The following is a 13,244-nucleotide window of genomic DNA, read 5'->3' as shown; positions in this document are numbered from 1 at the left end:
AGCACCAAGAGAATTGCTTTTTTTGAAAATTCATGAATTTCAGCCCTAGAAATACACACCTTTCTCCATGGATTTTATATCCGTGTTTTTTATTACTGCTACTGTATTATAACCAGAAGTTTGTACGGGTGGTTAAGGATTTACACACGTTTATCAACTTAGCTCTTTCACCATCACTTTTAGCAACCATGCTAAAACAAAAATTCTAGAATTACTAAATTAAAACAAAAATGTGAAATAGAAAAATGTTACATACATTCTTGGAAGCAAAGACATTGACGGTTATTTTAATTCTTTTAGTTTGCTCTAAATCTAGGCACAAGATATGTCCAATAACTACAATTTAACTCATACTTAACTCAGAACAAGAAAGTCTAAAACACTGGGAAAAAAATAAATAAAACACTGGAGAGTGATCTACATACAGTATGTAAGTTTACTTAACTGAGTAAACTCAGCACACATCTTCCTTCATGTGGAAAAGGAAACTGGACGATAACATGGAATACCACCCCAAATACTGCTGAATGTCCATGTGAATAGTTAGGAATTTAACTTAACAAATCTCCCCACACCTCCTAAGAAGGAAAAACAAAGTCACACAGACATCTCCTCCAAACCAGGAGGGCAGAGGCCTCTCCTGGGCCCTGGCAGCGTCCACCGAGACAGAGGCGGCCTGTACTCACACAGATGGCGAGAGCTCCAGCCCCCATCTCGCCTGGCAGATCTGACGGAGGCTGGATGAAATGATCAAAACAGCAGCAAAACACTAGAATTCCATTTGGTCGATATGCTCTGATATAAAACACAGCTCCAGATCCAGAGGCCCCACGGAAAGTCCAGGGCAGCTCCTAACATTTTCGGAAGTGTGGGTTTGCTTCTGATTTGGCTAAACCCACATGGCTGGGAGGACTGCCTGGAGTTGAAATTTGATCCACAGCTTCTAGGACTGGTGAACTGACGGAGTCACGTGACCTGGGTCTTAAGTCGCTGACATCTTTTTCTTAAACCTGACTTGTTAGATGCCACACACAGGCTTCTTCGGTTCAGAAAGCACCAATTACCTTAACAGGTGGTGTTCATTTATTAACACATTTAACTAAGTGCAGAAAGCAAAGGCACATTTGCTTCCATCGATACTCATCTCTAAGAAAAATTCATCTATTTACACTCAGGTTTAAATCTGAAAGCATATTCCTCACTTTTCTAAGGAAGAATCAGTTAAATTTTATCAAAATTTTCTTCCTTCCACCTTTATTCTGTCAGCATTGCTCCAAATGAGAATGCTCTACTTTATTTAACTGTTACATACTGCTTCTAATTAGCTTCAGATTATCTTACATACATTGGTGATAAACACAGACAACATGTTTCTAGACATCCACAATTCAACATATGCGATTTATGGTCTGGAAAGTTAGCCTCCAGCTGACTTTTCCAGAATTTTCTACCCCATATGCTGCATCATTAGAAAATCTCATTTGACAATTTCCAAATATTTGAGCGGATAGGTAAAAATATCCATTTCATACAAGCCAGAAGGAAATGGTACTTTTTTTTTAATTACCGCTTTTCTGTCAAATCTTTTTAACTGGCACATTTAAGAGAATGGTAACAAGTATTACATGGGAAGTTTCACCTGACCCAACTTTAAAAGACTTTAATTGCCCCCAACTACAAAACATATTAATATTTACTCTTAAGGGGAGGAGGTAGGAGGAAAAGGGAAAAATGAAATCAGATCCAATTACAATACTTTTCTCCAAATATAGTATTCTTTGTTTAACTGCAGCCAACCAAGAGTACCTGCAAAGGAGCCAAGACAGCAAATTGTATTAAGCGATCCATAAGACTTGACCAACTATGTTTTATTTCCATAGGTGCACATGTAACACTGCACAGATTCTACTTTCACAAGGCACAGCAACACAATCCCAAGGCCATACAAGGGAATGGTGGTGGGACAATGGACAGAATCCTCTCTATTACAAAGATACATTTTTTTTTCACTTCTTCATTAATCTAGACTTTAATCACTCTGCTTCCCGTTCAACCATTAGAAAACTAGGCTGATTACTAAAGAAAATCGTAACATAAACTTTTTCTAACACAAAATTTGTCTTCTTTTTCTGATTATATATATTGCTGGTCCATGGTGAAAAATAAAAAAATTAGGTCATCTCAAGGCCCATCACCCAACGTTACCCAATCAATATGCATTACCTACACTGGGCCAGGCGCTATATACCTTACCGACAACGTATGTACCTTTTCTCCTAGATCATCCAATGGTGGGAGGGAGGAGTCAGTAAAGAAACCTTTTGATTAATAAATTAGAGATGCTAATAAAGAAGTCAAGATGTAGCAAAAGAATAACAGAGGACACCCAGAAACATTTAACATATTTACTTCCAGGATCTTTTCTATGCTTTTTTTAAAATGTAATTTAAATCCAATTTCTGATCATTTTAAATCCTAATATTTTTACTTAACATCTCATCAGATCCCATATTGTTAGTGCTATAAACTATTTTAATCATGCATAATACTACATTCTGTATATATAACCATTTAGTCACTTTCCCTAAAATGTTTTTAGACATTTATATGGTTTCCAATTTTATCTGTGTATGATTTTAAATAATGCTTTGTTCTCAATCTGATCTTTTTCTTTCTAGTAAAGACTCCTGAAAATGAAATTTCTGGATCACAGAGAATATGAACATGTATCAAGGCTCCTGACACACACTGGCTCTGGCAATTTTTATTCTTCAACTTACCCTATCCAAGGTCTGAATATTTTGTAAAGTATTTCCTAATTTAGTGAAAATGATTTCTCATTTTCAAACTTGTTTCTTTTTTATCATAACATTAAAGATATGAAAAATCCTTATTAGTCATTTGTACTTCTTATTCTGTGAACTCTCTTTAATCTATTTTGTTTACCCAATGGAGTCTTTTCCATTGCAGTCTCTTTTATAAGGTCATTGTAATAAAGCACTGATTTTTATTACCATTTGCCCGGTGTTATGCTATGCTAACAATTTTGGATGCTTATCACATGGTTTGACTATATATTTCTACTTGGAATTGTTTCAAAGTATGGTAAAAGATAGGATCTAAATTGATGTTTTATTTTCATATAACTACTATGGTCCAGATTGTTAACTCTCTCCAGTATATATCATCTCTCTTTCTGATAATATTGGAGCTCTTTCTTCCCCCGAGTTGTGGCTGAGCCCACAGTTACCCAGCTGGAGACGACATTTCCTAACCATTCACACAGGTAGACAGGGCCAAGTGATCAGATCTGCATGAACAGAATGTGTACGAATAGAATATGTGCACCTTCTGTGTCCTATGCTTAATAGGAAATTCCTTGCTTCACGTTTACTCTCCCTCCCTTTCATCACAATCCCCTCCCCTTCATCACAAGCTGGAATGAGGATGCACCAGAAACCTAGCTTTGACCATGGAGAAGATGGACAATGTCCCAGAAGATGACAGAGTAACTTGATAGAACAAACCCTAGACCTCTGAATGACCTTGAGGAGTACAGCATTCTTATAAGACTAGACCAAATAAAATTTATGTGAGAATGAAACAAGACTCCCGGTAAGATACTATATTTGAAGGTCCTATATGTGAATATACATGCATGTATATAGAACAAGTTTGTCTTTAGCCTAATTCATATACTCAATAAAAGGACTCCGTACCATGTATTCGGCAAATTTTTCATTTCCCACTTGTGATACTATGTATACTATATATTAAATTCATAAATACACACACATGTACATGTACATACTGGGGTATATTTTTCAGGCTAGTATATTCTATCTAGTTTTTTATCCTAGTTCTAAATCATTTTTATAATATTTGAATAATTTCTTTTTTTTAATTTTATTTAACTTTACAATATTGTATTGGTTTTGCCATATATCAAATGAATCTGCCACCGGTATTTAACTTTATAATTGATTTAAATATCAAACAAAAATAGTCTTTTTTTGTTCTCCATCTCTTTCAAAATTATTGCTCTTCTTCCAATTTTTAATGATGAATTTGAAAAGCATTCAGTAATATCAGATCAAATTCGAGAATCAAAAATTATACTTTCTGTTATTGTTTCTAATAGGTATATATTTATCTTTTTTCTATTTTTGGATAATACTATAGAAGGACGATGGAAGGAGGGAAAAAATTTAGTCCTAATTTCAGTAACTTCTTAAATACCATTATAAAGTAAAATTAGTACTGTGATAACAAATTTTTATCCTTATTTTTCTGCGGTGACTAGATATCATTTGTTAAAAGAAACCCTGAATAGGCCATTTAACAAAAAGCACCAGAAGGCTCTCTTGACTACAAAGTTTGTTTCTTCGTAGAATATATCTGTTATCATAGCCTGAAATATTACTATTTTCCTGACCCTCAAATGAATGAAAGCAATAGTAGAGTTCAATTAATTCCAGAAAGCTCTCTGAGCAGTCATACACGTATATTCCTGATTATTGATTTATAAAGAACTTAAGATACACAAGCCACAGTCAAGAGATTTGCTTATATGAACTACTGATTCTTCCTAGAAAGGATAGAGGGATTTTTTTAAAGTGCTTTACCGAAGAATCTGCTCTGGTGGGCTAACTCTATGACTACTTCCAAAAATGCTGAAAAAGCACGGCCAGGACAAAAGATGTCCTATTTTCAAGAAGATTCCTGGGTACCCTGGAGAAAGATGTCAAGGTTATTTCACAATGGATGGTCAGGCCCCTTGGACACTGTCATTTAAATCACCCTTTGACCTGGGAAGATTCATGGAGGAAAAGGACCACCAGGTCATCCTCCAGCCTCCAAAACACCTAAAAAAATGCTTTGAAGCCAGTCCCTCTAATGTCAGATGGCAGAGCTAATGGATATCAAAGGGCACAATCTCTTTACTGGGAGTAGCTATAACAGATGCCAGAAGAAGAGCAGCAGCTTGTAGACACAGTACCATCAGCCATGTAGCAAGGACCAGCAAATATCAGGGTGGCTTGTGTGGTAGGTGGCAACTGTAGCATGAAGCACTGGTGACCCATTAGAAATGGGACAGTGGAGACTTTTTTGGGGTCCAAAAAAGACTCCAAGCTGGATTCATTACTCCAGCTCCTGCCCTATCCCAGCTATTTCTCAATGAGACTCCCAACCTGGCCCAGAATCAATGACATTCGGCTAGACAGTATATCAGAAGTCAGCCAGTCAGCAACTATTTAGTATTTACATACTCTCTGTCAGACAGAAGGGTTCAGATATTTTGGTGTTTGGATCCCTCACAGTGGATGCACTTGTTCTATATCAGGGTCAGCAAACTAGCCTGAGTGCCAAATACAGCTTTGTTGTTGTCATTGTTGAGTTGCTAAATTGTGTCCAACTCTCTTGTGACCCCAAGGACTATAGCCTGCCCAGCTCCTATCCACGGGATTTCCCAGGCAAGAATACTGGAGTGGGTTGCCATTTCCTTCTTCAGGTGATTGAACCTGTGTCTCCTGAGTCTCCTGCACTGGCAGGTGGATTCTTTACCACTGAGCCACCAGGAAAGCCCTGCCAAATGCAGCTGCTCCAGACCAAATCTGGTCACACGCATCTGTTTACACATGCATACGGATACTCTGGCAGTAGCAGTACCATGGCAGAACTGAGCAGCTGCAACACAGACAGAACATATGACCCAAAAGTCTAAAATATTTACATCTGACCCTTTATAAAGTTCACTGACCCTTGCTCATTACTGGGCATTAGAGTCCTCATATACCTACTGAAAGACTAGTCTATGGACTCTGGTTCCTTAGAAAACAGTAGGAATGAAGTCTTTATTGGGTGTGTTAATCTGCTTTGTGACAACAGCTACATTTGAACCTTCTCCTATGTATTTTCTGAAAGGCTTCCCTGAAAAAGGACCAGTTTAAAGCTGATGATCTCCTCTCTGTTCTGAATTTAGATGCATTTCCATTCCACTTCAGGAGAAAAACAATTACCATGGTCCTAGGAAAAGACTGATTACTTTGTAGCCAGGGAAACCAATAACCAAAATAACTAATTTAAATCTGTTCAACTGGTAACCTGCTTCAGTAAACCGATCATTTTTTTTTAAGCCAACCCATCACTTCTGGCCAACAAAGAAAGTTCTAATAAACATGCCTCTGAGTGCCAACCAATCAATAAACACCTTATTGGAGTAACCACTCTCCTTCAGATGATGCCAACACCCCCCAAAACTGCACCAATTCTAATTCCACACTTCTTAAGATAGCCATCTGCTCTGCTCACAAGACTGCCTGACCAGCATAGCTTTCCCTTACTACAATAGTAAAAAATTCAGCTGTCTTTTCAGGTTTTGAGTATTGATCTCATTACTCTTGGACACGACCCAAAGTTTAGAAACCCCGAATCTGTGGGTCATTCTTTAAGCTGCATTGTTTGATCTGCATTTCTATTACTTCCTTGCTAGCTTCCTACTGCCCCTTCTTCTAGTCCTATTTATAACTCTGCTTCAACTCTCAGCATGCCTCTTGGCTGAGGTAGACTGCTTGACATAATTTCCTTCTTGCTTGGAAGCCAAAGCAGATCCACCACACCAATCTCCATAGCAGGAGAAAATCAGGGCCCAGCCCACTACGAAGTTGACAAGAGGGCTGATTTGGGAACAGGAAGCACTAAATATCTATGGTAATCCTCCTAGCCTCAGGCCTGGGAAACAAGAGAATAGTCACATTTTATTTCTTTTTTTTTAAATTGAGGTATAGAAGTCCGGGAGTTGGTGATGGACAGGGAGGCCTGGCGGGCTGCGATTCATGGGGTCGCAGAGAGTCGGACACGACTGAGCAACTGATCTGATCTGATACATGATTTACAACATTATATGTTTTGATTGTACAACAAAATGATTCACAACTTTAAAGGTTATACTCCATTTATAGTTACTATGAAATATTGGCTATATTCCCTGTGTTATACAATATATCCTCATAGCTTATTTATTTAATACTCAATTTTTTGGAAAAGTTTTACTTTCCCAATAAATTTGTTAAAGCCACAATTTAACTTTTCAATTTCACAAGCACTTATATACAAAGCACAATGTATACCTTATTAATATTCTAGGAATTATGGCTAAAGAGATGTACAGGAAACGGTGTATTACTTGAACTATGAAGTGTATGTAAAAATATTTAGGACATCAATTGCACAATTTGTGAAGGTATTCTGTTTGACCATTTTGTATCACTTCCATAGTGATTTGAAAGGCCATGGACCTCTACATGGGTGAACATCACTATTGCTAGCAATCAACATGTGTGTGCATGCTCAGTTGCTCAGTTGTGTCCAACTCTTTGCAACCCCACAGACTGTAGTTTGCCAGGCTTCTCTACCCATAGGATTATCCAGGCACTCAATACCTACTGTCTGTCATTCTGCCAGCTTCAGTTTACAACTATCTTATGGCTCCTGAAGGCACTTGAGTCTTAATCCTTCAATTACCAAATATAAAACACTAAATTGTATAATCAAATTTGAAATGTGAACTTAGTCTTTGAGAAAAGTCTAAAATTGGAAGACAGAACAAGATGGGATGGACGAAAGTGATTGGAGCTAGACCACCAAGAAGGCAGGTGTTGAGCTGACTTATACAGAGGTCACTGACTAGGACGGAAGGGGAAAAAGAGGGCATCTAACGTGGGTCTGTGTGATGAACAGGGGAACTGACACTAACTGGAAAAGCAAAGAAACACTGGCTTGACCTCATAAACAATGAGAAACTACTCTAAGTTCTTAAGTAGAATGAACAGCTTGAGTAAACTGGTGCCACGCTGCTGTGCTGTGCTTAGTTGCTCAGTCATGTCAGACTCTTTGTGACCCCATGGACTGTAGCCCACCAGGCTCCTCTGTCCATGGGGATTCTCCAGGCAAGAATACCGGAGTGGGTTGCCATGCCCTCCTTCAGGGGATCTTCCCAACCCAGGGATCGAACCCAGGTCTCCTGCAGGTGGATTCTTTACTATCGGAGCCACCAGGGAAGCCCAACTAGTGTCATATTCACCTGAACATCTGATGAGAAGGTGCTAGGATAGGAAGGAGACTCCTTACAGATAAATGGACTCTGTTAGTAATAATCCAGCTGAGATGAACAGGTCTTGAATTCATGTAGTGAAGGATAAGTCACATGAATTTTGTAGAAAGAACTCTTAAGATGAATAATTAACCTTAGAGGCAAAAAAGATATCAACCTAATCAAGAGAGGTATGGAAAATGATTTTAAAGTTTTGTTTTCCAGGACACTGGAGCAGTGCCTAATAATGTGGGTACTCCAGTTTGCCTGGGAGAGTTTCAATTTATGTTTGCTGACTTAATGTAATTATTAATCGGGTCCCCTTTTACTCTTAAAAGTGCTATGGGAAAGCTGAGGTTAAGAGTGAGTGAGTGAGTGACGTTGCTCAGTCGTGTTTGACTCTTTGCGACCCCATGGACTTTAGCCTACCGGGCTCCTCTGTCCATGGGATTTTCCAGGCAAGAGTACAAGAGTGGGTTGCCATTTCCTTCTCCAGAGGATCTTCCAAACCCAGGGATTGGACCCGGGTCTTCTGTGTTGTAGGCAGACGCCAGCAAAGGCTATTGCCAGGGTATCAGAAGGATCCTCTCCCCGAGGGTCCTAAGAACCCAGACTCACCGAAGTCTGTCTTGCGCTGGAAAAGATCTTTTCACTCCCCTCTGCACTAACACCAGGGCAAAGTCCCGTGGGCCAGTTCATGAAATGGGAATTAAGGAGGGCTTTGTTGACCACCCCAGCATACTCTATGTACCGGGGGACTTTCTGGACTACAGCCTTAAGTAGCAGTAAGAAAAAACTGTCCATGAAGGGGGTTTCCTTATCTTCCTCTCATGTGCTGAATTTTCTTTCATCATCCCCATGCACTGAAAATAATGTGAGTCACTGCCAGTGTTGATTCAGTCTTCAAATTTGCTGTATAAATCCAGAACCACAAGAAACTTGAGGCTTTTTGTCTCTCTTCAAAAGTAATTTTGAATTCTTTCTCACCTTTGGTTTAAGTAACTGTATTAGTGAAGCGATTATACCTTTGGCCTCGGAAGCTATAAAGAAATACAAATTTTAGCTTGGTGCTTTAAAGTAAGTTTGACTTAATATTTTAAAAATGGCTCTAAAAATCATTGTCCTAATTGGGACTATTTGTTATACAGTGACCCTACTAAAAGGAGATATTAATTAGCTGGCAAACAACATGTTTGAACAGAAAGTTGCATTTGATTTCAGGTAGACTCCAGAAGTCAGCACAAAGTAGGAAAAAATTTCAGTAGGAAATGTACAGTAGGATCATTTTCATAAACATCTCAAAGGTTGCTTCAGCCTCCTCTGGCTTCTTTTAATCCCTCCCTAGAAAATCTAGTCCCATGGACGGAGGAGCCTGGTGGGCTGCAGTCCATGGGGTAGCGAAGAGTCGGACACGACTGAGCGACTTCACTTTCACTTTTCACTTTCATGCATTGGAGAAGGAGATGGCAACCCACTCCGGTGTTCTTGCCTGGAGAATCCCAGGGACGGGGGAGCCTGGTGGGCTGCCGTCTATGGGCTTGCACAGAGTCGGACACAACTGAAGCGATTTAGTAGTAGTAGTAGTAGAAAATCTCCACAGCCTATTTATTCTACCTCTTAAAAGTTTTTCAAAGCAATTTCCTCTCTGTTCCCACGGCCATTTAAAATATTTAAATATTTTAAATGCGGATCTCATCAGTATCTCTCTGGTACAATTACAACCCTATATTTCTGAAACAGGTTTTTACTGTGTTCCTCTCCTGCAGCTTCTTTTTAGGTCTAAGGGCTCCACAGATGGGGTTCAAGGGTTCTGTGTTCATCCACCTAATTGTATTTGGATTCTGAGTGTGTGCACAGTGAAGTGAGCATCCAATACTTTTAACTTTTATAAGAATAAAAAATACAGGCATACAGATGAAATTCCAAACTCCTTAACACAACTTCAAGGTTTTTTAAAATTAAATTCTCAGTCGTTTCCAACTCTTTGTGACCCCATGGACTGTAGCCTGCCAGTCTCCTGTCCATGGAATTCTCCAGGCAAGAATTTTTTCCAATTGCCATTTTTTCTTTTTTAAATTGCTATTGCTATTATATACCTTAAACTCCAGTCTTTTGATCATGGTAGGCTGGATAATAACCACCCAAACATGTTCACATCCTAATACCCACTGTGAATATGTAACCTTGCATGGCAAAAGGATTTTGCAGATGTAGTTAAATTAAGGATCTTGAGATGGGGAAGATTATCCTGCATCACCTAATCGCAAGGTGGCAGTAGTAATGTTAGTCACTCAGTCATGTCCAACTCTTTGCAATCCCATGGACTGCGGCCCACCAGGCTCTTCTGTCTGTGGAATTCTCCGGGGCAGAATAGTGGAGTGAGTTGCCATGCCCTTCTCCAGAGGATCCCCACCCAGGGATTGAACCTGGGTCTCCCACACTGTGGGCAGATTCTTTACCACTGGGACACCTCTAATAACATGAGTCATTATAAGACGACAGGAGGGTCAGAGCTGGAGGAACTGTACTCAGATTTGAAGGTACTGGCTTGCAGAGAGAGGAAGAGGCCACAGCCAAGGAAGGAAGGTGGCCTCTAGAGGGACAGGAATGACCTTGATTTTAACCCAGTGAAACTGACTGCAGACCTCAGACCTTTTGAACAATAAATAAAATTATGTTAAGTCACTAAATTGGTGGTAATTTGTCACAGCAGCAATAGGAAACGAATACACTGTTGCCCAGGAATTAAGTAAGGCTTATATTTTCCTACTTTAGAACCTTTGTTCACCAGAACGTCCTTGTCTCCTCTTTCCACTTGGGAAAGTAACACACTCACTTCAATGCCTGGCACCAGTGTCATGAGCATTCCTGATGAAAGTTATCCCTTTGGTGGACCCATGTCGGATTTCAACCACTAGTGCAACATTTACACATGGCACTGCTCTTGTCTGCAAACCTATTTTTCTAGATTGAGAACTCCTTGAGGGATAGAGCATTATCTTATTCAAGTTCTTGGTAAGTTTCATAACATAAATATTTGCACAATTAATGTATTAAATGTGTAGCAAAATCTTGGATTGCCCCTGCAAGCACTCTGGGATCATTTAAAAGTTAAAAGAAATAGGGATTACGTGAGAGTCATCAGACAAAGAACTGAAAAGTGTGAACATGAATACAGCTTCTAAGGGATTTCAGAGAAAAAGTTTGGAGATCTGAAGGAGGAAAAAGAGTCAAGAATAATAAATATGTGATGAAGTAAAAAGGTAGTTAAAAGGTGCAAACTTCCAGTTGTGAGAAAAGTAAGTCCTGGGGATGTAATATATAGCATGGCAACTTTAGTTAATAATATTGTTGTATATTTGAAAGCTTCTGGAGAGTAGATCTTAAAAGTTCTCATCACAAGAAAAAAAAATGCAACTATGTGAGGTGATGATATAACTCAACTTACTGTGGTGATCATTCGACAATATACCCCTATATCAAGTCATCAAGCTGTGTACTTTAAACTTACACAATGTTTACATCGTTTACATCTCAAGACCACTGGAAAAATAATACTTATATTTTTATAAAAAATTAGAACATAAAATTACATTCTATAATTATATCTGCAAGCACATAAAATCTCTAACAGAAGAAACAAGGAGTGCAGTGCTTACGGAAAATATGTTTGTGGCCTTTAATATCTGAGTTCCTTATTTTCAACCTCAATCAGGAAGATTCCACTGAATTTTTCAAATCTTAACCCTTAAGTTAAAATCCTTAAAGCAGTTACTTCTGATTGTTTAAAAATAAGAATTTAGTTACCTAAACATTTTTTATTAAAATGTTTTAAAATATATGACCTGTGGTCAGCACAGTACCTAACTCATTGTGAGACTATAATAAATAAGATGGTTTAAACAAATATTTTTTAAAAACCCAGAAAAGTAAAAAAATAAGTCATGAGCTAATAAGAAAATAGTAACTGAATAATTACTCCCAGAACTAGAATTAAAGGTTGTTTTAACTTGTGAGGGGGTATAGGAAAAAATCACTGCTGCTGCTGCTGCTAAGTCGCTCGGTCATGTCTGACTCAGCAACCCCATAGACTGCAGCCCACATAGGCTCCTCCGTCCACGGGATTTTCCAGGCAAGAGTACTGGAGTGGGTAGCCATTGCCTTCTCCGAAACAATCACTAATGTTTGTTTATTGCCAAAGTCTTTCACATATGTTCTCATTTAGTTACGGTAACAATTCCACAATATAGGTAATATTCATGTTTATCAAATGAGAGACTGAAGATCAACAAAGGTTCAGACTTACACAGCCAACAATGGACAAAGCTATGTTTCAAACCCAGGCTTCTCTGAGATTAGTGTTCTCACAAATGCAATACAATACAATCAGCAAATCCCTTTTTAGAACACATCTGATTTCCAGTTGTGACAAGACTAAGAGTAAAGGCGTATTATGAACATCACCGCTAATTACAAGGAATAAACAGTAAACCAATATTCCAACTGAGAAATACTAAAGCAAAAGAGATTTAAAAAAATTACTCAGCACATTTACCTGTATTATCTCATTTGATCAACATAAAAAAACATAGGATGCAAATGCCATCATTCCCATTTTATAATGAAAAGATATTTGAAACTCAGAAATCAAATTACTTGCCCAACCACTGCTGGAAAGATGTACAAACAGAATCAAAACTCAAAATGTCACTTATTTATTTAACAATAAAATAATTATTAAGAAAACATCATTGCAAACAGTGGACTTTTTATGGATATAATTTATAATTATAAAGCATTAAAATGCATGAATATGCTAGACTATTATGGACTGTTAGGAAAGACGGAAAGAGCATTACTATAAGATTATTGTACATTCATGTGGCAGCTAACTGTTCAGTAGGAATATTTCACGTTACTATAGCTCTATTTGTTTGTTTTGGCTTCCTGGGTGGCTTAGAGGTAAAGAATCTGTCTGCCAATGCAGGAAATGCTGGTTCGATTCCTGGGTTGAGAAGATCCTCTGGAGACGGAAATGGCAACCCACTCCAATATTTTTGCCTGGGAAATCCCATGGACAGAGGAGCCTGGCAGGTTACAGTCCATGGGGACGCAGAAGAGTGAGACATGACTTAGTGACTAAAATAACCAC

The 13,244-nt window shown here is 38.5% G+C and overlaps 1 protein-coding gene across 2 annotated transcripts in view; it reads right to left on the bottom strand.

Moving 5' to 3' along the window:
* Positions 1–13,244, bottom strand: part of FAM13A (family with sequence similarity 13 member A) — a 337,331-nt gene that overhangs the window by 310,654 nt on the left and 13,433 nt on the right. Inside the window, exon 1 of one of the 2 annotated variants that reach the window (XM_070790889.1) lies at positions 687–904. The exons of the other annotated variant lie outside the window; for it this stretch is intronic. Coding sequence (XP_070646990.1) covers positions 687–713 — 27 coding nt within the window. The 5' untranslated portion in view covers positions 714–904. Of the gene's footprint in view, positions 1–686; positions 905–13,244 lie in introns of those variants that run through there. 2 annotated transcript variants of the gene reach the window in all.

The sequence above is a fragment of the Bos indicus genome, chromosome 6 (genome assembly GCF_029378745.1).
Source record: "Bos indicus isolate NIAB-ARS_2022 breed Sahiwal x Tharparkar chromosome 6, NIAB-ARS_B.indTharparkar_mat_pri_1.0, whole genome shotgun sequence".
Lineage (NCBI taxonomy): Eukaryota > Metazoa > Chordata > Mammalia > Artiodactyla > Bovidae > Bos > Bos indicus.
Note: the sequence above shows the minus strand (reverse complement) of the source record. Positions and strands in the feature narration are given on the sequence as shown.